Consider the following 26,468-nt stretch of genomic DNA (forward strand, 5'->3'; position numbering starts at 1 on the left):
AAGTGGAGAAGAGTAATATGTAAGAAGACTGGAAAGTTAGGAATGAGCCATATTGGGAATAACTTACATTTCAAACAGAGGAGTTTGTATTTGATCATAAAGGTAACAGGAAGCCACTAGAGTAGTGAAGGAAAGAGGTGGGATGTGCTATGGTCAGACCTGTTCTTAAGGAAAACCAGCTTGACAACCATGGATGATTGAAGGGAGGAGGAGACAAAACAGGGAGAACAATTTTTATGTGTTATTAAATTATTTGTGGCTAGGCTATGATTTCTAAAATTATTGCTACTTATAAATTAATGGCTATTGCACCATTTTTGGCAGTAAGCATTTTTTATAAATTAATATTACATATTACTAAAGTATTGACTATGTGTGTCTCTGATTTCCCAACTAGCCACAGGCTTATAGGCCTAAACAATTACATAACCAGTGTATTGAACCAAGAGGACAAGCAGCATGAGTATGAGCATGTGAGAGAGAGAGTAGAGTAAAAAAGAAAGAGCCAAGAGAAGAAGAGAGCAATTCCCTCATGGTCCAGTCTTTTTATCCTTTTTTTTTTAAAGTGAGGCAATGGGGGTTAAGTGACTTGCTCAGGGTCACATAGCTAGTAAGTGTTAAGTGTCTGAGGCCAGATTTGAACTCAGGTCCTCCTGACTCCAGGGCCGGTGCTCTATCCACTGCACCACCTATATGCCCCTTATCCTCTTTTTGATAGAGGTGGGTTACCATACATTGATCTAAGCTAATTGGTTAGTATCATTCAGCGCCATTGATTGACATGAGTTGGGGGGTGGTCTAGACACCAAATTCCAACTGTTTAGGTGTGCTTCTTCCCCTAGCTAAACAAAAGAATCAATCAACATTCCTTTTGTTCACATGAAGGCTCATCCCAGGCTGGTTTCTGGTAAGGGGGAGAGAGCAGTTAAAACTAATGTCTGGGTTTCTCCTAGAAATCCATTATGAATAATTATTTCTTCACAATTAAGGGGTTATTGCAAAAATCCAATGAAGAGGTGATGAAGTAGGGTGGTAGCTATGTGAGTGCAGAGAAGGAAACTAATACTAGAAATGTGGGAGAGGTACACAATATTTGGCAAAGGATTGGATATATACTGTGAGTACAAGTGAGTACCCAAGTGTTACTATGAGTGTGTGGATCTGGGTGACTGGAAAGGCAGTGGTACGTTCCATAGTTAAAGGGAAGTTTGGGAGAGATGTACATTTGGGTAGAAAAATAATGAATTCTGTTTTAGACTTGTTAAATTTGAGACATTGTTGAGATGATTAACCCAACAATTGTTGCAGAGAGGTCAAGAAGAATGATGACCAAGAAAGGTCATTAGATGACTGGTAACTTTGGAGAGAGTGGTTTTAGGTGAATAATGAGAGTGGAAGCCAAATTGCAAAGGATTTAGAAGAGGGTGAGAAAACAGAGGCACTTAGTAAGTACACCTTTTTCAAGTTTAGCTGAGAAAGTGAGAAGAGGATGGTAGTTAACAAGGAAGGTAGGATCTGGCAAAAGCTTTTTTAAAGGATTATTTTTCTTTTGTCAATTCAGTGTTTGCTGTTTTTAGTCATTTTACTTGTATTCCTCTCTCAATTATTTTTGGTGTTGGGACAAGTCCTTACCAGCATGAAGGAAGGCATGAACCTAAGGCAATTTTGTAAAATGTGTTTGTTTTTTGAATTTGTACAATTATGTTCTGGGGGTGAATACAAAGTCCACCTAGATATTAAAGGTCTGGGTCATCACAAAGTATTGTGAATATTGAATAAAATATATATGAATAATGTATTCTAAGTTTTAAGCATAAGCTTGCCAGAAACAACTTAATTTGACATTAGTTTAAGAGCTAAGCATTTCTAGTTTCTGGAGAGAAATATCAAATTTGGAATAGACTCTCCATGTTCTGGGATTTTTTTTTCTATCCCAATACAGTCTGAGTAATTATAGGAATTGACATCCTAAAAGAGTCACTAAGTATAATAACACAGTTTTCAACTAGAAACTAATTAATCAGTCCTCATCTACCATCCTCTTAAAGATTAGCAGAGCTTCCTCCTTGTGATTAATGTATTATACTATTCTGAATAAAAGAGGTCACTTCCCTTAGGTGGACACAGGCCGGTAGTTTCTGGGGATGGAGGAGGCAATGATCTTAACTTGAAAAGAGATACTTTTTTGTCCTATATATTAGTTTCCACAGTTATTCCAGTTTCCTTAGGAAGGACTTTTGTTCCTAAGGAGACAAGTCGGGAAAGGGTTTTTAATACTATATAAATATTTATTTCTTAATATTTATAGAAAAATAAAACTCTAAGAATGAAGGCTTTTTTTGGTAATTCCCCCATTTTGTGTGCTTAGCAGAATGATTTGAAGCATAATCTATATTAATTCTAAGATCTTAATTTTGTAACCAGCTAATGTAGCAAGATACATTACTCTAGTTGGTCTAAAATATGGAGTTGGTAGTTTAACATATTGGGTGTAGCAAAACAATTAAGATGAAGAGTATTCCAGATGCTATAACATGTAATAGTGGCATAAAAGTGACATAATAGGTTTGGGATATTGCATTGAATTGGGAATCGATGTAGAGTGTCTTTGTGTTCATCATATTTGTCATTTCTTACGGCTCAGCAAAATACATTATATTCATGTACCATACTTTGTATAGCCATTCCCCAATCAATGGGCATACACTTTGCTTCTAATTCTTTGCTATCACAAAAAAGTACTATCATAAATATTTTGGTTTATATTGGAACTTTCTTCTTCTTAATGGTCTCCTTATGGTGTAAATGTAATAAAGGAAACTCCTGTCCAAAGGTTATGGACATTTTAGTCACTTTACTTGCATAATTCCAAATTTTGCTTTCCAAAATGGTTATACTGATTAATAGCTCCACCAACAATGCACTCTTTTTTTTTTTTTTTGCAGGCAATGGGGGTTAAGTGACTTGCCCAGGGTCACACAGCTAGTAAGTGTTAAGTGTCTGAGGCTGGCTTTGAACTCAGGTACTCCTGAATCCAGGGCCGGTGCTTTAACCACTGCACCATCTAGCTGCCCCCAACAATGCACTCTTAAACCTCTCTTCTCACAACCCTCCCCCTTTGGGTATTATCTTCTTTTGTCATCTTTGCCAACTTGTAGGATGTGAGATAAAACCTCAGGATTGTTTTGCTTTGTATTTCCTTTATTATTAGTGATTTGGAACATTTGCATATAGTTATTAGTAGTGATAAATTTTTCTGTTGAGAAATTCTTGTTCATATTCTTTAATCATTTATCTTTATGGGAATAGTTTTTGGTAATATGTATTTGTGTGTTCATTGTTTATATATTATTTATTTATCTTGGATATCAATATAAGGTATTTATAGCTCTCATCTAGAGAGTGTACTTAGTATTATTGGTCATATTTTTCATGTATCTTGGATACCAATATAACATATTTATTATAACTAATCTAGGTGACATAGTGGATAGAGTGCCAGGCCTGGAGTCAGGAAGACTTGTTTTCCTGATTTCAAATCTGGTCTCACATACTTACTAGCTGTGTGACCCTGGGCAAGTCACTTAATCCTGTTTGCCTTAGTTCTTCATATGTAAAATGATCTGGAGAAGGAAATGGCAAACCACTTCAGTATCTTTACCAAGGAAATCCCAAATGGGGTCATGAAGACTCTGACATGACTGAAATGACTGAACACCAACTCATCCAGAGAATATACTTGCTATTATTTGTTTATTCTAACAAACCTTATCAAATCCTACAACTACATTTTAATTTCAAAATTTTGTGCACATTGCAAATGAATTTTTGTTAAGATCAGATCACCACTAATTCCTTATTTCATACCAAATATCTGGTATTATCCCAGGAGCACTGACTATTGTTAAGGGTTAAAATTCTAGCTAAACTGTCTAAAATATCTAATGAGTGGTCGCCAATAAATTATAAACTTTAGCAAGAGTTAGACTTTTAAGCATTTATTAAGGAGAATAAGAATTTGGTAAAGAGAGAGAAAAAGGCCTAGATTCCTATCTATTAAAGGGAGAGCACATTTCTAGCTCAGCTCTCCACCAGAGTCCAGAGGAAAAAGAGCGAGACTGAGCGCCAGTCTCTTCCTTCCTCCTCCCACTAGTCCGCGTCACTTCCTGACTCCTGGTCTTGCCCTCAAAGACCTTCCCTTCATGGGCAGAACTCTTCTACAGTAAGTATCCAGCAGGTGGCGTTATTCCAATCGTTACAGTCCCCCCTGTTGTTCCTCAAGAAACAAAATGTTTCCTTGACGGAACAGTAAAAACAATATAATAACTATTGCTAACTAATAATATGTGAACAACAATATAGAAAAGGAAGAGAGGAAAGTTTTGTCCAGAGGGGCGATTTTTTTTTTGTCCTCATGAACCGACGCTTTGACATTAGTCTTGCAAAGGGAGGGCCTCTGCAGAGAATACATGTTACAGATGGTGTATATTATAACAGAAAGAGAAAAAAAAACAACAAAAACAACAAAAACAACAAATCAAAACTGTTCATTTAAAGTCTCTGAAAGTCTTTTCTCAGATGTCCTCTAGGTGTAGTCGTGGAATGGAAGTCTTTTCAGGGGTTGATGTGTGGATGCTGGTAATCAGCCAGGAAAATTTCCTACAAAATTGAGCTTAACACAACTTTAAAATAGCTTTGTCAATAATCAAATCAAACAATGAAAGTTCTCAAAAACATGTCTAAGGGAATTCAGAATCTTAGTTGTTACACATGAAACATATAATAAAACAAAAATTGAAACATTCTTTAAAATTATAATATTACTATAGTCCCCCCTTATGGAGGGTAATTGAGAAGATAATTGCTGCAATATTAATTATTAAAAATAATTTTTATCTGTTTCATCACTTTTTGCATCATCTGCCTAATTATCCTCATGCCATTATGAGAAATTTTAAAATCTAATATAATTAGTAACAGATGTCAAGGCCAAATTCAACACTGTTATTTATCATGACACCTGAGATAATTATGGGGGTTACCATAAAAGAACAGAGAAATGATGGGATATGAGCATTCCCACACTTGAGCAATATGTACTGCCCATACAGTATGCCAGGCTTAAAATAGGTGGATGGAATATATGTCCAAGCCACCGAACATATTGGAAGAAACTGAGTCAGACTTAATCAGATGCATGGGATTGAGATGTCCATGGCATCAGGCATATAGGAGGGAGCATAGAAGCCAGGTGTAGAAGTGAGATGGGTGGGATGAATACTTCCAGCCATCTGTACAATATTGTGGGGAAAAATAAAATAAAATATTAAACCAAGAGAATCCAACCTCAACATTTGTCAAAAGCCGTTCCCTCGGCCATACCTTAACTTCGTGCATGTCTCCCCTCATGTAACAGTTCAATGTCTGCTCTTTGCATGTATTCCTCTTGTGATTGGATGGCATCTTGGCCAACTGGCATCTGATAACTCAGAATAAAGGCAATTAATGTCTTAAATGATAAGTTCCCATAATCCAAGTCTCATATGGATTTAAAAATTGAGGATAATAAATGATTGCAAAAAATGTGAATACATCTTGACTCAGAACACAATATATAATTATGCAACAATTTCAAATAATACCTCTTTTTACTTAGTATACAATTACTTTTGTGAAAAATCTGAACATACTTAAATACAAGTTAAAGCACAACAGAATCTCAAAGAACTTTTTTTTTTTTGAAAAAAGAAAACTTTTATAAATGTTCCCCTCTTTTTTTTTTTTTTTTGGGAATATGCTTATCAAAAATAATACTTCTAGAATCAATTTACACTTGCCATGGCAACCAATTTGCCAGGGAAATGCTTTAAAGAGTTTGATCAAATAATCAGTTGAGGAAAAAAAAAATAACAAAAACAAACAACTCAGAATATGGGAGCACAATACTCCTAGAATTAACATTGTATTATGAAATCAAAACCATGTTTCAAAATTAGATAGATGAATGAATAGAAGAAAATACACGTGGAATAATAAAAGACAATGAAATTAAAACTAGGGAAATCTAAATGAATATGAATTTAATATTAATAAGAGTACTATAAAATATAAACTTGATCACATGACTATAAAAAGCTTTTACAAATATTCTCCTTGTTTTAAAAACTAAGTATGACACAATCTCAAAAGCATGAAAATCTCTATGAAAATAAACCCATACCATTAATTTCAAAATGTATATGTAATAGCATAGAAATCCTATGTAACCTCTGAACTGATACTATTACTCTGAGTGAATTCAGAACACTTTTGATTCCGGTATCTAAAATCCCCAATACTCATATCAATACCTTGCTGCTTACTTCTACATTTCTGTAAAATATATACCCTTCCATGGCAAAAGAATCGGAGTCTTAAACTATGTTGATGATTGTCATTCTTATTCGGCTTAAGGTTTTCTTCTTTAACCCCTCTATATTGTCTGTCAGTCTTTTCACCATACAAATGCTTTATAAGATTACTAATTAAAGACAAAAGCAGGTTAGCAAAATTATGAACAAAACGAGCATATCTGGAATTTAAAGAGTTTTCTAAGGTTGTCTCAAAAGCACAGCCAGGCCGGGGAAGGGCTGAGCCTGAAGCTGCAAATGCAGGTACAGAAAGTTGAGCATGCGCATCAGATCTCTGGACTTCCCAGGCAGGGGAAGCTATGGGCTTGGCCATAGGAGGAGTAGAGGGTGGGGTCTGGAGAGGAGGGGAGGGACCAGCACAATTTGAATCAGACTTGATTTTGAACTCAGGCCTGGATTCCTCTTCCCCCACTTTGCCTCCAGGTGCTAGGGGATTAAAAGCTTCTAGAGGGTGGGTCGTTGCCTCCAGGCATGCAAAATTAGAGCAACAATTACTGTTAGAACTGGGAAAAGCTGCAGGAATCTCTTCAGGTTTCTCTGAAAAAGCATGGTTGGGAGAGGGAGAGATATTTCCTTGTGTGAGTAAGTTGCTGGCTCTTCTAACAAAAATAAAAAGAAAAATAGAAAATCCAGAAAAACAAAGCATTAACATGATCTTATCTCCCATTTGTCTGGTTAAACAGACTAAAATCAAAAATAGGGTAATTAGGGAGTTTAAAAGGTCCATTCGAAAAAATTTAAAGGAAAACACAGCCAGTGCGCCAGTACTTAGCAGTTTAAAGGGTAGGAGAAATTTCTTACCCAACCGGAAGATCAGAAGTGAGGTTCAGCTTTCCTCTTCATGGTCAGCCATCTGTTAAGGGCTAAAATTCTAGCTAAACTGTCTAAAATATCTAATGAGTGGTCGCCAATAAATTATAAACTTTAGCAAGAGTTAGACTTTTAAGCATTTATTAAGGAGAATAAGAATTTGGTAAAGAGAGAGAAAAAGGCCTAGATTCCTATCTATTAAAGGGAGAGCACATTTCTAGCTCCGCTCTCCACCAGAGTCCAGAGGAAAAAGAGCGAGACTGAGCGCCAGTCTCTTCCTTCCTCCTCCCACTAGTCCGCGTCACTTCCTGACTCCTGGTCTTGCCCTCAAAGACCTTCCCTTCATGGGCAGAACTCTTCTACAGTAAGTATCCAGCAGGTGGCGTTATTCCAATCGTTACACTATGAATCAATTAGTTCCACAGGGGATTTGCACTCCTATACATCATGGTGGACTAATCAGTCCCACAAACAAACTTCCTAGGGTCCCTGAGTCAGGGCCCAGGCTTCCTTAATGGGGCCCTGGGCATGAAAAGTTCATAGTAAGTGGCTACATTCTGAACTGAGAACCTTCAGGCATAATTCCATGCTTATAGGTCAGAAGGAATTCTTGATTCTTTGAACTGTATGGCCAATGGCATTGAACAAAGTTATCTTTAATACAGCTGGTCATTCAAGAAATTCTGGAAATCAAAGGATTGCTACGTCCATTAGTTTCAGTCTGTTAGATTAAATTCCCTTCATTGATGAGGTGAGAGTACTCATGTGATTACCAAGTGTAGAAGTAGTGTGGAGTTTTCCCAAACACTGTGGAATTGATTGATTTAGGTTTCTGTAATAATAGTGGCTTTCCTAATTGTAATAACTAGTGGTCTCTTTCTAGGACTCTAAGTACATCCTAAACTGAGTCTATAGGGTAGCTTTATCATGAAAGCATTCAATTCAGTCTTGGTTACTTTCCTAGGCAGTAAACATACCTAGGTCTGTAAGTTATATAAATGAGTTATGGTCAGGTCTGTAAGTTATAAAAATGAGATAGTTGTAGTCTTAGCAATGATAGTATTGGAAAGCCACAGTTTGTTAAAGAAAGAGTCAGAATCCTACCAAAATCAACCTAATTATTCAGCATCCAAACATCCAAAAATTATTTTATAGAGCTAGAAAAAATAATAAAGTTCATCTGAAAGAACAAAAATTCATGATTATCAAAGGAATCAATGAAAAAAAAAATGTGAAGGAAGGTAGCCTAGTCAAACCAGATCTCAAACTGTATTACAAAGTGGTAATTAATTATAAAAATCTCTGATACTGGATAAGAAATAGAGTAATAGGTTAGGTATACAATACACAGGAGGAAATAACCACAGTAATCTTGTTTTATAAACGTGAAGATCCATGCCTTTGGGACAAGAACTCACTATCTGAGAACAACTGATGGGAAAACTGGAAAGCAGTTTGGTAGAAATTAGGTATAAACTGACACCTTACACTGTATACCAAGATAAGGTCAAAATGGGTATATGATTTAGACATAATGGGTGATACCATAAACAAATTAGGGGAGTGTGGAATAATTTACTTGTCATAGCTATGACTAAGGGAAGGATTTATTACCAAATAAGAGATAGAGAGAAAAACAGGATATAAAATGGATAATTTTGTTTATACTAAATTTAAAAAAGCTTTTGTACAAACAAAAACAATGCAGCCAAGATGAGAAGAAAAGCAGGAAATGGGGGGGGGAATTAAACCAAGTTTCTTTGATAAAGGCCTCATTTCTCAAATATATGGAGAACTGAGTTTATAAGAATGAGTCATTCCCCAATTGATAAATGGTCAAAGGATATGAACAAGTAGTTTTCAGAAGAAGAAATCAAAAGTATCTGTAGTCATATGAAAAAATGCTTGAAATCACTGTTAATTAGAGAAATGTAAATTAAAATAACTCTTAGATACCCCCCATACCTATCAGATTGAATAATATGACAGAAAAAGAAAATGACAAATTTTAAAGGGGATAAGGAAAAATAGGGACACTAATGCATTGTAGGTGGAGTTGTCAACTAAGCCAACCATTGTGAAGAACAATTTGGAACTATGCCTAAAGCACTATAAAACTCTGCATATCCTTTGACCCAGCAATATCACTACTAGTTTGGTATCCTAAAAGATCAAAGAAAAAGGATAATGTCCTATATGTACAAAAATATTTATCATAGTTCTTTTTGTGGTGGCAAAGAATTGGAAATTGAAGGTATGCCCATCAATTGGGGAATGGCTGAACAAGTTGTGGTCTATAATTTTGATGAAATATTGTTATTCTATAAGAAACGATGAATAGGATACTTTCAGAAAAACTTGGACTTACACAAACTGATGTAAAGTGAAGTGAACAGAACCAGGAGAACATTATACATATTAACAACACTATTGTACAATGATCAATTGTGAACAAAAATAGAAATATCCTGCTTGTTAATTTTGGTATTCTGTGGATCTGCACTTTCATTACTTTAAAGGACAAAAGATAATATATTAATATGGAATCAAATATGTCACCAAAATTGATGGACCAACAAGATAGATGACTGGATATTTTCTCTAATCCTCACAATCTCTTAAACCTCTCCAAAATAAGAATTGTGCACAAGATAAAAATTTTCAGCTGTTTCCAAATTTCACCTGTTTCCAAAGTCTAGGACACAAGGAATCAAAAAGAGGTCTGAGGAACTAACACAATATCCCTTAACACTTACTGTGTTTACTCAGCACCCTACTACTCACCATGCTTTAGACATCAGGGCTGCACAAGCCAACCTATGCTTTTTTAGCAGAACTCAATTATTATCTCTCTTCCCCCAATATTCTTAGTGTCTTGGAGATGCAAATGGAAGAAATTTGTTCAGATTGCAAGATCAGGATAGCAACAAGGAACAAGAATGGGGCACTGTTCTCTGTCACAACAGACCTCAGACATAGAATTGAGGAACACAAAGATTTGGGGCAGGACATATGTGTAGGCACTCAACTAATACTGAGGGAAAGAGCCTAAATGCCTACCTGGGGCTAGTTCTGTATCCTTAGAAGGCAAAGACTAAGGCTGGTGAACCATGAATTCCCCAATATGAGAGGAGGCTGAGAGCGCTTTGAGATCCAGCCCCCAGAAAAACTGTCATCAAAAGGGAGGGAGTCAGTAAGTGAGCAACAGGGGGAATGGGGGGGGGGGAGACATGGAAATTATTAAAGATCTCAAAAGGAGGAAACTCAATTAAAGATCTTGAGCACAAGCAAATAAGTCAACAGGGAATTTATTAATAACAGAAGGGAACATGGCCTCTAAATTAGGCAAAATAATTCAGGCACCTATGAATAAATATTGCAAGATAAAGCAAAGTGAATCAATACATGATGAGACAGAGGACCTTGTAGATTCCCAAGACAGCATAGAACCATGGCAGGATGTCTCTGAATGATTTAAAAGAGAAATAAGAATTGTGAAATCAGAATTTATGGTCTACAATCAGAAATATTTGTCAGAATAGAAAAACTTGAATCCATGGGAGCAAGTCTCACCAAAGAAACTGACATTTTAAAAGTTTGAAAGACATAATTTCTGGGTAATTAACCATTTTATTAATAATGCTAGCATTTTATTAATACAAGGAATGGTCATTTGGTTGTCTTTCTTGGACCAAAGAAGACTCACAGGAGTAGGCTCACAGTTTATATGCCCTTGGAAGAGTGGGTATTCCTGAGGGTGGCAATCAACTCTGATTAGTTAACATGTAGTGAAAAAATGAATGTTACCATGAGAGGTGGACCTATTTCAATAAGTGGCTGGGGGATATAACTTTATGCCATTTACCTCTAAATAGCCCAGCCTTGGGCAATCTATTAAAAGAATTTATATTTCCAATCCAGAACACAATGGGCATGGAGTTTCACCTTAGATTAAATTCTTTGTAAGGTTGGGCAGGGTCTGAATAAGATTGAGGAGAGAGTTCATTCAATCTCATTATCAGTCATGTCCTTCAGAGACTAAACTTTGAAATGAGGACTTTAGAAAAAGGGGGAACTCTAGATGTCACCCACGATCGGTGGTTATTAATAATCATTTCTTTCAAGACAAAAGAGAGAATAATTAATTGGGAATGCAAATACATGGCAATGAAGAATATTTGGAAGAATAGAATAAAAAAGTAATAACATTGAAAGAAGGCATAATCTCTGTACATACAAAACATTGATCTCAAAGACAGGATTCATAGACAATTTAAGGATTATAGATCTCCTGAAAGAACACAACCAAAACATCTAAACACAAAGCAAGAAATAACACAAGAACACCCAAGATTTCTAAACACAGAAAACAAAGAGCCAATGAAACAATCCATAGGTCATCTACAGGAAAAAACAAACAAACAAACAAACAAAACCTGAAAGCTACAAACTTCTAGGCACATAGTAGTTAAATTTAACAATTTCACTGACAAACAATACATTTTGCAAGTGACCAGGAAAAAAGATCTTCATAAGTAAAGGAAAGGAAATTCATTTAACACAAGATTTTTTTTTACCCACTAGAAGCCTCAGGAGGTAATGGAATAATGAATTCTGAAAACCGAAAGAAATTTAAAAACAGCCCAAAGTGATCTACTCTGCAAATCTGAGTCTAATTATTCGTGGCAAAAGATGGAATGAAAAAAGGCATTTGAAACATTTCTAGAAAGAAAACCAGACTTGAAGAAATTGTTTTACAAACACCTGAGACAACAGAAATATGAGAAGAATAACAAATACAGAAACTAAGGGCACCAACAAAATAACAGAGATCAAGAAGAAATTTCTTTCTAAATTTATACCGTGTGACTAGGGTGGAAGCAGAAGTCAAACAGAAGTGATGGTAAAGAAACAGGCCTGAAATATTATGGATTAGCTGGGATTTGGAGGGAGCCAGACACTAAAAATCTTGTATATAGCTAGTTTTTTTCATGTTATTTTCCCCAGTAGAATCTAACCAATGATTTTGTGAGACTAAATTACAGAATGTGGGGAGGGAAAGAAGAAGACAAAGAAAGGATATGTACTGTACTCACAATCAAGTCAAAGGCTGAAAATGAAGCAAAAATAATTCCTGTAACCTCTCAGGAAGAAAAGAGCCTAGAAGAAAATAAACAAAAAGGCAAAGGCAAGGATTGAAAAGGGGAAAGAGGGAGGGCAAAAGGGAAAGAAACAGAAATCTTGTTTCAGAGGTGGGAGGGAGATACCATTGATGAATATTCCCATGGGAGGCCCTTAAAATGAGTATAATCTACTGGGATTTGGTGCTTAGAGATAAACCATTTACCCTGACTCAGGAGAATTAGAGGAATATCTTCAAAAATACAAATGACCCCAACTAACAGAAGATAAATAAAATCATAAAAAGGAAATAGATCTAGTTGTAAAGGAAACTACTAAAGGGGAAAAACCCCTCTGGATCCTGATAGATTCACAAGAGAATTCTATTAATCTTCCCCCCCCCCCCCCCCCCCCCCCCCCCCGTGGGGCAATGAGGGTTAAGTGACTAGCCCAGGGTCACACAGCCAGTAAGTGTCAAGTGTCTGAGGCTGGATTTGGACTGAGGTCCTCCTGAATCCAGGGTTGATGCTTTATCTACTGTACCACCAAACCATAAGACTATCTAAATAGATCAGAAAAAGCTCTTGACAAAGTATAACATCCATTCATTCTAAAAACTCTACAAAATATATCATGATTTTAATATTAAAAAATTTTAATTAAAACCAAAGCATGTATCATATACAACAGAGTCACATTAGAACCTTTCTCAATAAATATAGGAGTAAAGCATGGATGCCAACTCTTTCTACTTTCTATATTTGATATAATAGAAATGTTAGTAATAGCAATTAGAGAAAGAAAGATATTAAAGGCATAAAATAAAAAAGAGGAGATAAAACTATCCTTATTTGCTGATGACATAATGATTTACTCGGGAAATCCTAGGGAGGCAGCAAAGATACTAACTGAGATAGTTAATACCTTCAGCCAAGTTACTGGCTAAAAAAAATTAAAAAAAGAATCATAGAATTTTCGAGTTGGAAGGGACCTTGAAAGCCATACGGACCAACCCACATACAAAAGATACCAACTATGACATAGATACCTGGCCATTCAATTTCAGTAAAGATTTCTTTTTTTTTAAATATTATTTTATTCTAATTGGATTTGTGTGTGAGAAGATGAGGAAACTGAAGTTCATATAAGTTGTGAATGACAGAGCCAAGATTTAATTTCAGGACCTCTGAGTCCAAATACAGTGATTTAATTGATGCACTAGATTATCAGCCTGTTGAGAAAGAACTAATGGACTATTTACTGAATTTAGACCTATTCAGCAAGTTCCAATATAGGGCTTCGGATTATTATGGATCTCAATATACATTGGAAATACTAATATTTATTGTTTATTGCTCTTGCTTAAATAATTTACTCCATCTGCAAGTCATAAAATAATTATGCTAACAATTTAATTAGCATACATATAATTTTGTTCTTTCTTTTTCTTATGGTATAGGCCTCCAAATTTTAATCCACCCTAGGGGCTTCTGTGTCTAATTCTTGGCTAACTTCTGTTCTTTAGCATCATAGAACTTTAAAAGGAGTCCTTACAGAACACATATCTTAGTTCCTGCCATCTGTTGTCATTCAGTTGGGAAGTGAACGTTGTAAAATGTAGTTGAGGTTAAAAAAAAAAAAGTAGTTGAGGTACTAGTTTGGAGTTATCTTCAGCTTCAGAAGAGTGGAGGCCAGAGTGCTATGAGGTTGCTTAATAAATTTCACAGAGGTATAATAACTTTTCTCTAAATTTTACTCCAGTCTTTTACTTCTTTTCTTTGTTTAAAACACATCTTCAGTCTACTCACAAAAAAGCAAACAGTACAACTAAGAATTAGAAAATGGAGGTGGGGGGAAATTGCGGAACAATTTTTAAAAAGTAAGTTTTAAAATTCTACTATTAGCAAAGAATCTATATTGATTTTTTCTTTTGTCAGCTTAAAATTCTCTTCAGTAAGGAGAAAATAGTCTTAAGAATATCTCTCCAGCTTTTCCTTCCTCTTCTCTTTCTATTCTTTCTGGCCCTGTTGGTATAGGGAGGGGTAAGCAGGTCTAGGGATCTTTTTAGTTCCTTTTTCGTTCTTGCTAATCTTTACCTCCCTTTCTTTTTTTGCATTTAATGCTTAACACTTCCTTTTATAATTAGTCTGTATCGCAACAGATTTGCCATTCATTGGTAAAGCCCTAATGACCAGGGCAGTATCATTGTGGCTTAATTTTTGGATACTGTAAAACCCCATCTAAAAGAAACTGTTGAGACAAAGATTTGCTAAATCCTTTTTTTTTTTTGTGAGGCAATTGGGGTTAAGTGACTTGCCCAGGATCACACAGCTAGTAAGTGTTAAGTGTCTGAGGCCGGATTTGAACTCAGGCACTCGTGAATCCAGGGCTGGTGCTTTATCCACTGTGCCACCTAGCTGCCCCCTTGCTAAATCTTTTAAACATTAACTCCCTCAGATTCCTATAGTGCTAACACTCATGTAAGAGAATCTGCTATTTGGCTAAACTAAATCTAGAAAAGAGAGGTGGGAAGAACCTTAACTTGTTTAACATAAACTTAGGCATTTATTAAGCCGCAGCATAGCACCTTTTTGTTTCTCAGTTTCCGATGAATCTGAAGATAGCTCAGAACCAGTAACTCCGCTACTTTTTACAAAGTTCATTTCTAAACTGAACGACAACAGGTGGCAGGAACTAGGAGACAAGAGGGCAAAATTGGAATAAAGGCATTCGGTTAAAAAGCCTCACCCTTCCCTTAAAAAAATTCATGCCCTAGAAAAATCCTAATTACGCTGAGACAGGTCCCGACCATAGCCAAGCCTATGAACTTCCAGAGCCAAGTTCAGAGAGTGACCTTCCAGGCTCCGCCTCCAACCCGTTCTTCCTCCCATTTCCTAGTGCGCATGGCCGCTCTTCAAACAAACACGCCCTGATTCCTTCCGTGCCCCGTCCCCGCCCCCGAATCCCGAGCTGCTATTGGCCCGTCTCACGTGACCGCCCTGTCGGCCTTGCCAATCGGGATGTCGCCTCAGTACCTCCTCCCTACCCCCCATCCGGGCAGCGTGTGTTCTGCCGTACCTCCTGACAGCCTTCGGCGGGTGGTGCGAGAGGATGGCGGCGGCAGCGGTGGCTTCGACAGCGCGGTGGGTGCGAGTTCGGGCAGGAGTCGTGGAAGCAGCCAGGCTCCGTTGCCAGCTGGGGGGCTCTCGGCTCGGACGGCTCTTCCTCCTGCCTTCGGCGGCTGGAGACTTGGCCCAGAGGCGGCATGTGGCTCACTTCACCTTTCATCCGGACCCGGAGAAACGGCAATACGGTGAGCTGGCCGGCTTCGAGTGATAAGCCGGACACTCATGGGAGCTGGGGCTGCCTCCAGCCCTCTTTCGGTCTCTGTCCATTACCAGCGGGTCAGCCCCTCTGTCCCCACCCCGTTCCTGTTTCTCTTCCTTCCTCTATCTCCCTTTCTCTGTTTCTTCCTTTCTCTCTTCTTCTTCTGTCTTTCTGTGCCTCTCTGCCTCTCTTTGTGCCTCTGACTTTGCGTGTCTCTCTTGTCTCTCCTTACTCTCTGTCATTGTCTGTCTGTGTCTCCTTCTGCCTCTGTCTCTCTTTTCACCTCCTTTTCTATCCCCGCCTTCTGTCTCTTTTCTTTTTTCTCTCTGTCTCTGTTTCTCTTTCCCCTTCTATGTCTCTGTCTCCACGGCCTATCCCCTTCCCTCTTTTCCTCTCCTCTTCCCTTCCCCTGACTATTTCATAAGCTCTTAGATATCCATCCAGTCCATCCTCCCTCGTTTTGCAGATGAGGAAACTCATCTTCACCATAGAAGTGCAAAGACTTTGCCCAAGATCCCCCAGATAACAAAAAAGGGACATAAAGCATGATCCAATAATCAGGAAGGCTAATTAATACTCTTCTAAGGTAGAAGCTACTGAAGTAATATAATAGTAACTTTATAGGTCAAAGGAGAGAATAATGGTTCAGAAGAAGCTGCTGATAACACTGATACATTTTCCAAAGTCAAGATGCAACCACAAGTCCTTTGATTCTAGATATTCTGCTCTTGGTATTAATGACTCAAGACTGTTCTCACCAGTCTGTTTTCAGCCCTCTTGAAAGAGGCAGTAACACCACCTAAGTCTGTTAAAGTAGGAATGAAGGGTGTTTTGGTGGTTGAAAGCCAAGGAGTTGACTCTTCTTTCTTATGCTGCCTCCTTGCTGTTGGAAAAAATAGGCCTCTTGGTATTGCTAAAACTTCCTGTAGGACGCTTGCTAACTAGCTATAGACTAATAAATTAAAGCAAGGAAAACCTTTGATAAATGGAGAAAAGTGGAAGCACAATATATAATGATTTCCCCAAGGTTACAGAATAAGGCTTTGTTGGAAGTGATAGAGTTGACCAAATGCATTCATTTCAGTGGAAAAGGAAAATCTAGTATTGCTGAGTTGTCTGAATAACAGGATGGGCGATGATTTGATGTTCAGTACCTAAACTTTCCTAAGAATAATAACTCATATTTATAGATGAATGTATGCCTTACAAAGCACTTTGCACATATTTCACATATTTTCACATATTCTTATTTTATCCATATAAAAAGTAGGTGGTACATGCATTATTTTACTTCAGAAGGCAGAGCAGGCACTTGAACAGCAGGTTCTCTCATTCCTAATTAACTTCTTTACTCCATACTACACTTCCAGTAATTGAATTTGAAGCCATTTTTAGTGCTGCTGCTTAAATCAGTTCTATTCAAAGTATTGAATCAATTTTAGAAAGTTAAGAAAGGCTTAAATTCTTGTTGACTGATCCAGCTACATTTAGATCTAGTATAAACACTGGAATTTATCAATTGGAAGAGATATTGAAGATGAAGTTTAGGAGGATCTGAGAAAAGGAGAAAAAAAGTTCTGTTTGATATACCCTTTGATACTGAATGTCACAAAAAGGATTATATTTAACAACTAAAATACATAGGCTCAGATTAGGGCTAGAACAATCTTTAGAAATCATCTAGTCTAACTTTTTCATTTTAAAGATGAGGATACAGGCCAACAGCATAGTCATAGAGGGAGTAAGAAGGAGAGCTGGGATTTGGATTCAGTTCAAATCCAGTGTCATTTCTATACTGTATTATTAACATAAGATTCTTCAACTCTTAGGGACATGGCTTAACATGCAAAGTGGTTTTCAAGCCCAAGAATCCATTTTTCCTTTTCATATTTGACAGACACATTCTCATTCTTCTCAGACTTATCTAATAATAGCTTTTGATAGTCCTTCAAGCTAATTTTACAGGAATGTTGGGCACGCATGTATTTTCAGTGGGAATGAGGAGGGAACCACTTTTTTTTTTTTTTTTTGGTAGGGCAGTGAGACTTAAGTGACTTGCCCAGGGTCACACAGCTATTGTCAAGTGTCTGAGCGTGGATTTGAACTCAGGTCCTCCTGAATCCAAGGCCAGTGCTTTATCCAGTGTGCCACCTAGCTGCCCCCAAGGGGACCACTTTTTGACACTGATTTTTATCACAGAAAAGTTCCTGGTTGTAGAAAATACCAGGTGAGGAATATAGTGCTGTTCCTTAATAATAATGGAATTTGTGGTCATTTTAAAAATATCAGCCTTATGTGAACCCTCTAAATGTAATATGTATGTCAGTTGGGCCATTTTGGACCCTTTGTGTTGGTGTAGTTTTTTTTTTCTCTCTCAAAATTTTTGGCTTGGACCCTACTTAGGATCTTCCCTGGGAACATCAGAATTTGGCTAATAATGTCTATCCAAAAGAATTCTTTGCTCCCGTGCAAGTACTCAAGCTAAGTAGATACAAGGGAAAGTTTTATTTAATCCAGTAAATAAATGTAAAGGACCCATACTCCAATTTATAATCCATTAAGACATTCTCCCTTCTGTTGGTTCCTACCTCCTACAGGGACTCATCAGGTTGCTGTGATTTATAGTGCCACCCTTGACTGGGGATTCCCTCTCCCCATTTGGGAAAGAACTTGGCGTTGCTAAATAATGTTCTTCTTTTCTAGTGACACCCCGCCCCCCCTTCTTAAGGAACTACAGAGTAAATGTGCCTCACAGTACTAGTGAAGAATTGGATTCTAGCTACTCCTTAACATTATGGCTCCTTTCTGTTCTATTCCCCTATTTTCCACCTTGGGGGTCATGCAGAAGGAGTGGTTTATGGGCCTCTATTGCCAAGTGAACTGGACATCTAATGCTCTTTCTCTTGCCAAGGCTCAGTCTCTTTTTATGTTTATGTTATGTTTATGTTATGTTTATGACTTCCTTCTGGGGTATGCCACATGGATGTTCATTCAGGCACCTTTCTGGTCCTAGTGTGTATCTCTGATTAAATATCTCTGTATCAGTTTGTATTTCTATCTTTTGAGTCTTTGTTTCAATCTGTTGCTGTAATTATGTGGAGGGATTGCATTGATGGATAGATCTCTTTCCAGGGAATTAAGTTGCTCCTCTGTCCTCTATTTTTGTGCCTGACCTCACTTTTTTTTCCCCTTAAGTTTTATAGTTTCCTTAAGTTTTATAGTTTTATTGTCTTTGTTTTTACATTACACATATTTCCTTTCCATGGAAGATCTCATTTAACAAAGTAAAAAAGTTAAGCAAAACTAACTGAACGTGCATGCACATTCCACATATGTAGCACACCTGCCCTCTCTTTTTTTTAAATGAACAGAAATCAGTTTTCTCTCCCTCTCATCCTCTACTGCCTTAGGGAGAAAAAGTTCAGGGACCATCTTCCTTCCAAATCAAGAACCTCTGATTTATAGAAATCTTGAACAAGAAAAAGTTTAAATAGTTAAAATAAAGTTTTAGATTAACATTCTATTTCATCTAATTGAACAGTGGTCATTTAATCTTCTGCTTAGACCACTTAATTCCTTCTTTGATCACTCCCTTTAAGAACTGAAAAAGGACCTCCCTGTGAGCAATCAAAAGATTATCTCTTCTGAATGGGAAAGAGGTATAAACTCAATTATAAAGATATAAAGATATAAATCTTAACTATAAAGAAGTAATTTTTGGCCACCATCCTTATTCCATTTTTCAGAAGTCTAAATGTTTTGTTCTTGATCCTTTCCTAAAATGAAGAGTCTGAAGAGGACCTTAGACTAGAGAAATATTTATTTATTAATGTTTTCAGGTGAATCAAAAAAGAAGACTTTTATTATGCTTCCCCAACTTGATGTAGGGGGAGCTAGATGGTACAATGTATAGGGTCCTGGCTTTGGAGTCAGGAAGACTTGAGTTAGCATGTTTTTTCAGACTTATCCTAGGTATGTGACCTTGGGCAAGTTACTTTACAGCTCTTAGCTTCTCTTTTCACAGTTAAATTGATTAAAATCTATTTACTATTATCCATGCTTATTAGGGTTGACTTCAGAGTAATAAGATTTACACTTATCAATATATTCAATCAAATGTTATTAATCTGGAACTTGCAGTTATCTGATCAATAACACTGACATCAACCCATTTACAAACAACCAACCCAATTTCTCAATGTCCTAGTAAGTGTGTCTTCTATTGGTGCTCACAAGAAGGTTCCTTCTTTGCCCAGTCAGTGGCTATTTAGCATTCTGGCAAATCTCTGTTAATCAGGACTGCAAACACAGAATTCAAGCAAGGGATGGGGAGGTGGGGTGGGGCAGTACTCAGATTGTTCTAGCTAGAAGCAAATTATATCTAAGTTCTGATTGGTGATTCATTACCTAAGCTTAAAATGAAAGTAAACTACCAATCAAAGCTGAGATCCTTATCAAGTGTTTATTAATTGTTTACTATATTTTTTGGGGCATAGATAATTAGTACTTTTTTTATTCTTTCTCTCTTTATATTTTTTTGGTGGGGCAATGAGGGTTAAGTGACTTGCCCAGGGTCAAGCAGCTAGTAAGTGTCAAGTGTCTGAGGTTGGATTTGAACTCAGGTCTTCCTGAATCCAGGGCTGGTACTTTATCCACTGTGCCACCTAGCTGCCCTCTCATTAGTAGTTTTTTACTAAATTTGGGAGACACATAGATCATTCTAGATTCTCTTTTTGTTAATTCTTGCTTTAACTCTTCTAGGAATTCTGGATGCACTTATTTGTAAGTTGCATTTTTCTCTGAGACTTTGCAGATATTTTTGAGTCTTTTTTCAGGGGTGGGGTTAGGGTTAGGGTTAGGGTTTGTGTTGGGTTTTGAGCTTCCCTATCACCATAATAGTTCTTTATGGTGGAATACTTTGGTTGGCTCATTCGTTCAGCCTGCTTGTGTTAGGGCTTTGAACTTTGCATTAAGGATGGGCTATGTGTACTTCTGGGGGGAATGTCTAACATGAACTTCTGCCTCTTTGATACTTTGACAGCTCAGGTTGGGGTCTGTAAACTTTTAGTGCTCTTCTGGACTGAGTTTTGCATGTTCCTGACCCAGTTTTAGGTCTGTTGGCTTGTTTCTGTTGAAAGTGTCAGTACAGTATGACTGAATTCATAGACTAGCCTCCTAGGAGGCTTTGTAGGTTCAAAGCTACTGAACTGTAGGTTCTTCTTTGGTCTGGGACACCTACACCTGGAATGACTCCAGGTTATTTCACTGCAGGCTTCAACCTGTGCTGGAGGCTAGAACTGAACCCCCTCCTCTGCTCCTGGGATCAGAGCCACAAAGCTATTTTGCTTTTGAACTTGTTCCTTGCTCAGTTCTTTGTTGATCGAAACTGCTCCTTTCTGCCATCCCTAGATGCAAGTAAGTCCTTTTCTTAATTGACCTTGGATCTGTGACCCAGTAGGTGGCAGAACTTTCAAATGGCACCTGTTCCTTTACCCCTCACCAGTTCAGTGATCCCCTGGAATTTCTTCTTGCCCTGGTGCTTTCTGCCCTGGTACTTTATGCCTTGGTGCTTAGTCTTGATTCTCTTTGAATCTTTGGAGACTGTAATTGTTCAGTACACTCCTGGCTGGCCCTGACCCTAGTGTTAGACCTTTCTGTATCCCTTAGCCTTCTTGTGCTGGAAAAATGACTCACTGTGACTTTTTCTTGGATTTCACAATGAGAATTCAATCTGGTGCATTTTCTAGATCTTTGTAGAGAAGATTTGGTGGGAGAGCTAGGCTGTACTTTTTTGCTACTCCATCATTTTGACTATGTCTGGAACATCAGTCACCCAAATCCTCAACCTTAGAGTAATTTTTTACTCTGGTTCTTTTCACCGCTTATCAGTTACTAAATCTCAGTTTCCTACTTCTTACATTCTTTGCACTTACACATCACTCAAATGTTTGGACATTCACCGTCTTTGGATGATAGACTATTATAATTGCCTCTGGTTTGAAACTAGGATATCGGTTTATAAGTCCTGGCATGGACCTTTCCTCGAGTGAACTCTTGAACTCATGACACTATTGCTCCAAAAAATATCCAAATAATGCCATAGGACAATTCCTGGAGTGGCAAAATCCACAGAAGAATGTGCTGAAATAATTTTCTAATCAAGAATGGCTTAGAAGGTCAGAAGGAGGTAGCTGCTGTGCTGAGACAGGAATGGAACCCAACCCCACAGTCACCCTGACACAAATCCAGTACCAGGAAGGCCTCGACAGAGAAAGAGACCCCCAGAGACTCTGAATCAGCTGCAGCACCAGTGTCATCTGGAACTAAGCTCACAGTCTGGTGAGAGGGCTGAGCCCTTGGCAGGGGGGAGATTACAGGGGTCTATGTTGGTACTGAGGCAGAACTTGGGTTTTTCATTCCTGCTGGGAACCAGGAGGTAGGCTTGAGTAGCAGTGACCCAGGTGGGGGAGGGGCACAGGCTCGTCAGAGCTCACAATCACAACACACAAAGCTGGTTGATTAGCAAGTTGGTCTGGGGTCCTCCACAGACCAGGGAACAGGACAGGTGAGTGAAGAACCTCCTCCTCCTTAAATCATACCACCTGGGAAACAGTGCCCCACTTTAAGGAGCTAAAAGTCAAGTAAAAGAAAGGCAAGATGAGCAGACAGAGAAATGTGAGGACCATAGAAAGTTTCTTTAGTGACAGGGAAGATTGAGGTACACCCTCAGAGGAAGATGTCAATGTCAGGGCCCCTACATCTAAAGTTTCCAAGAAAAACATGAATTGGTCTCAGGCCATACAGGTGCTCAGAAATGACTTTGAATATAAAGTTAGAGAAGTAGAAGAAAAAATGGAAAGAGAAATGAGGGTGATGCAAGAAAGACATGAGAAAAAAGTCAACAGCTTGAAAAGCCAAATTGGCCAGATGGAAAAGGAGGTACAAAACCTCTCCGATGAAAATAATTGCCTAAGAATTAGGATTGAACAAATGGAAGGTAGTGACTTTATGAGAAACCAAGACACAATAAAACAAATCCAAATGAATAAAAAAAATAGAGGGTAATGTGAAATATCTTCTGGGAAAAAATGCTGACCTGGAAAATAGGTCCAGGGGAGATAATTTGAAAATTATTGGTCTACTTTAAAACCATTATCAAGGAAAGAGCTTAGACATCATCTTCCAAGAAATTTTCAGGGGAAATTGCCCTGGTATTTTAGAAGCAGAAGGTAAAATATAATTTTTTTTTTTTAGTGAGGCAATTGGGGTTAAGTGACTTGCCCAGGGTCACACAGCTGGTAAATGTTAAGGGTCTGAGGCCAGATTTGAACCCAGGTAGTCCTGACTCCAGGGCCGGTGCTCTATCCACTGTGCCACCTAGCTGCCCCTAAAATAGAAATTGAAAGAATCCACTGGTCACCTCCTGAAAGAGATCCCCAAAGGAAAACTCCTAAGAATATTATAGCCAAATTCCAGAGTTCTCAGGTCAAGGAGAAAATATTGCAAGCTTCCTAAAAGAAAGAATTCAAGTTCTGTGGAACTCCAGTCAGGATAGCACAAGATCTAGCAGCTTCTACATTAAAGGACTGGAGGACATGTAATATGATATTCCAGAGGCCAAAGGAATTGGGATTACAACCAAGAATCACGTATCCAACAAAACTGCATATAATCTTTCAGAAGAAAAAATGGGACTTTAATGAAAAAAGAGGACTTTCAGGTATTCATGATGAAAAGACCTGAATTGAATGGCAAATTTGACTTTCAAATATAAGACCGTAGAGAACCATAAAGAATTGGATTTGGGAGACATACCTGGGGTCATGCAGTGGGTGACTGTCTTGTATCTGAGACTGGGTTTTGGCTGGGATCCCCCTAGGTCCAGGGTGGATGCTTTGTATACTGTGTCACCTAGCTGCCCCATGATGACATCTTTAGCTTAAAATTGAGGGGTGAGGGGAATGCACTAGGAGAGGGGGAATGGCAGCGGTAGCATGGGGTGAAATCCCACATGAAAGAAACAGGAAAGGGTTTATGAAGTGGGGGGAAATGATGGGGAGGACCAGGGCAAGAAATGAATTTTACATTCCTCAGAATAGGCTCAAAGACCTTAATCTCATCAGAATTGGTTCAAGGAGGGAATAACATACATACTCACTTAGGTGGAGTAATCTATCTAACCCTGTAGGAAAATAGGTGGGGAAGGGAATAAAGAGAGAAGGGCAAAAGAAGGGATGGCAGATTGGGGGAAGGGACAGACAAAATCAAATCCCTTTTGAAGAGGGATAGGGTGAAAGAAGATAGATAATAAATATCATGGGGAAGGGAATAGTATGGAGGGAAACAGTTAACAATAGTAATCATGAAAAAGAGAAAAGGGGGGGAAAATTGTATTAAAAAATATTTATAGCAACTCTTTATGGTGGCTAAGAATTGGGAATCAAGGGAATGTCCATCAATTGAGGAATGACTGAAGAAGTTGTGGTATATGATTGTAGTGGAATGGTGTTGTGCTATAGGAAGTGACAAACAGGATGATATCAGGAAAACCTGGAAAGGCTCATATGAACTGATATATAGTGAAGTGAGCAGAACTGGGAGGACATTGTGCATAGTGACAGTATTGTTCAGCCAGCAATTGTGAATGACTTAACTACTCTCAGCAATACAATGGTCCAAGACAATCCCAAGGTACTAATGACAAAGCATACTATCCACCCCCATAGAAAGAACTGATAAAAAGAGCACTTGTGGATTGTCCATATATAACCTATAACAGATTGGCTGATGTCTTGTGGAGGGGGGAGGAAAGGGAGGGAGGAAGGGAGAAAAATTTGGAACTCTAAATGTTATGAAAATGAATGTTGAAAACTGCCCTTACATATAACTGGAAAAAATAAAATATATATAGTGAAAAGAACATTTATTTTATCTTTTCCAGTTACATGTAAGGGTAGTTTTATATATATAAAATTTAATTAATTAATTTATTTATACACAAATATAATTGCCTCTGAATCCATTTCCCACTTTCCAGTCTCTTCCTTCTCTAATATATCATCCATGTAACAGTCAAAATAATTCTTCTTTAGGATTCTGTTCATGGTACATCCTTTCTGAAAAACCATCAGTGGCTCTTTATTATCCCTAGCATGAAATACAATTTCCTAAGCCTGGCATTTAAGGCCTTGCACAATCTGGCCCCAGTCTACCTTTGGACCATTATTTCCTATAACTTCTCCATGTTCTGGTCAAACTGGAAAACTAGCTCTTCCCTGGAATTTGACAGGCCATCTCTCATTTCCTTTCTATGGTACAAGCAGTACTGTGTATACTATACCTCTGCTTCTTAAATAGTATTCTTAGCTTCTTTTAAGACTCAGTTCAATCTTGGTGAAGAGAGAGAGCACTAATAATTGGGGTAATAGGGAGGACTTTACCACTTAATCAGTAAATACTTGGTTATTGACTGGTAAAGTCTTCTTTAATCCCTTCAGTTGCTAGTGTTCTCTCTCCTCAAATTTCTCTGTGGGTACTTATCTATGTTATGTTATATCTGCCAGTAGAATGTATTTGACCTTAGAGACTTTGGTGTTTTCTTTGTATCCCAGTGCCTTAAAAGTGGTATGGACTTCATTCAGGAAATATATGGTATATTTAACATAAAGGAATTGATTGAGAGCTTAGGAAAATGAGGTATGCCAAGATGTTAAACAAAATAGCTAAGAGAGGCTCATAGGCTAAAAATCCTCTCTGGGAACTAGAGGGGAAGGAGTAGGTCAGTTCCTTTAGAAAGGGGCCTTGCAGTTCCCTTGAGATCTGATAACAAAGTCAGGGCTGCAGTTTCAGCTGTCAGGACAAACTGGGGGAGTAGGTCAGTTAGAAATAATACTCAAGAAATCTTAACTGGGAAGGAAGCTGATGTCAGGGATAATATGCAGGCCAGGAGAAAGCAAAAAAGTACCAAGCAATGTGGGAGAGCCCAGATAGGAATGGAGTTCAAGTGTAGGTAGAGATTTGAGAATTGTTGAGCTGAAAGTCACCTTGGGGATCATCTGGCTCAGATCCCTTTTTTGGCACATGAGAAAACTGAATCACAGAGAGGTTAAATAGCTTGCTCAAGGTCACACAGCTGATTAGCAGCTGAGTCAGAGATAGAACCCAGGCTTCCTGACTCCCAGGAAAGAACTTGATATACTTCTTCGAGGTTGCTTCTCTATATTTTTTAGTCCCCACAGTTTTCAATTTCATTTTAGTGGATTGTAGTTTTCATGGTGTATATATATATATATATATATAGTATGATAACATTTCCCAGGGTTAAAATTGTATTATTATGCTTCTATTTTTTTCCTTTTATTTAAAAAATAATTTCTCAATGATTATATTTCATATATCTCCATATATGTTTTTCAAGGCTAACTCAATTCTTATCCTTACATAAAGACTTTATGGATACCTGAACATTGTCTATGCTACTTAAATGAATTCAAATTATTTTTATTGACTTAGTTGTGCTTCAGTCATTTAATTGTGTCTGACCCTTTGTGACCCCATACGAGGCTTTCTTGACAAAGATACTGGAGTGGTTTGCCATTTCCTTCTTCAGTGGACTAAGGAAAAACAGATGTTAAGTGACTTGCCCAGGGCCACAAAACTAGGAAGTGTCTAAGGCCAAATTTGAACTCAAGTCTTCCTAACTCCAGGTTTAGCCTTCTACTCACTGAACCACATAGGTACTTCCATATTGAGTTGTAGTGTTATCTAATTGTTTCCTGTGTGTCTCATTTCTCCAACAAG

The 26,468-nt window shown here is 37.8% G+C and overlaps 1 protein-coding gene across 2 annotated transcripts in view; it reads left to right on the plus strand.

The window, feature by feature from the left end:
• The first annotated feature begins 15,380 nt into the window (after positions 1-15,380).
• BCKDHB (branched chain keto acid dehydrogenase E1 subunit beta) overlaps positions 15,381-26,468 on the plus strand; it is a 284,101-nt gene continuing 273,013 nt past the window's right edge. The window contains exon 1 of one of the 2 annotated variants that reach the window (XM_043963534.1): positions 15,381-15,654. In XM_043963534.1, the coding sequence (XP_043819469.1) occupies positions 15,453-15,654 (202 nt within the window). In that variant the 5' untranslated portion in view covers positions 15,381-15,452. The remainder of the gene's footprint in view (positions 15,655-26,468) is intronic. The other variant, XM_043963533.1, reaches the window with a different exon arrangement.

Source organism: Dromiciops gliroides, chromosome 4, assembly GCF_019393635.1.
Source record: "Dromiciops gliroides isolate mDroGli1 chromosome 4, mDroGli1.pri, whole genome shotgun sequence".
NCBI lineage: Eukaryota > Metazoa > Chordata > Mammalia > Microbiotheria > Microbiotheriidae > Dromiciops > Dromiciops gliroides.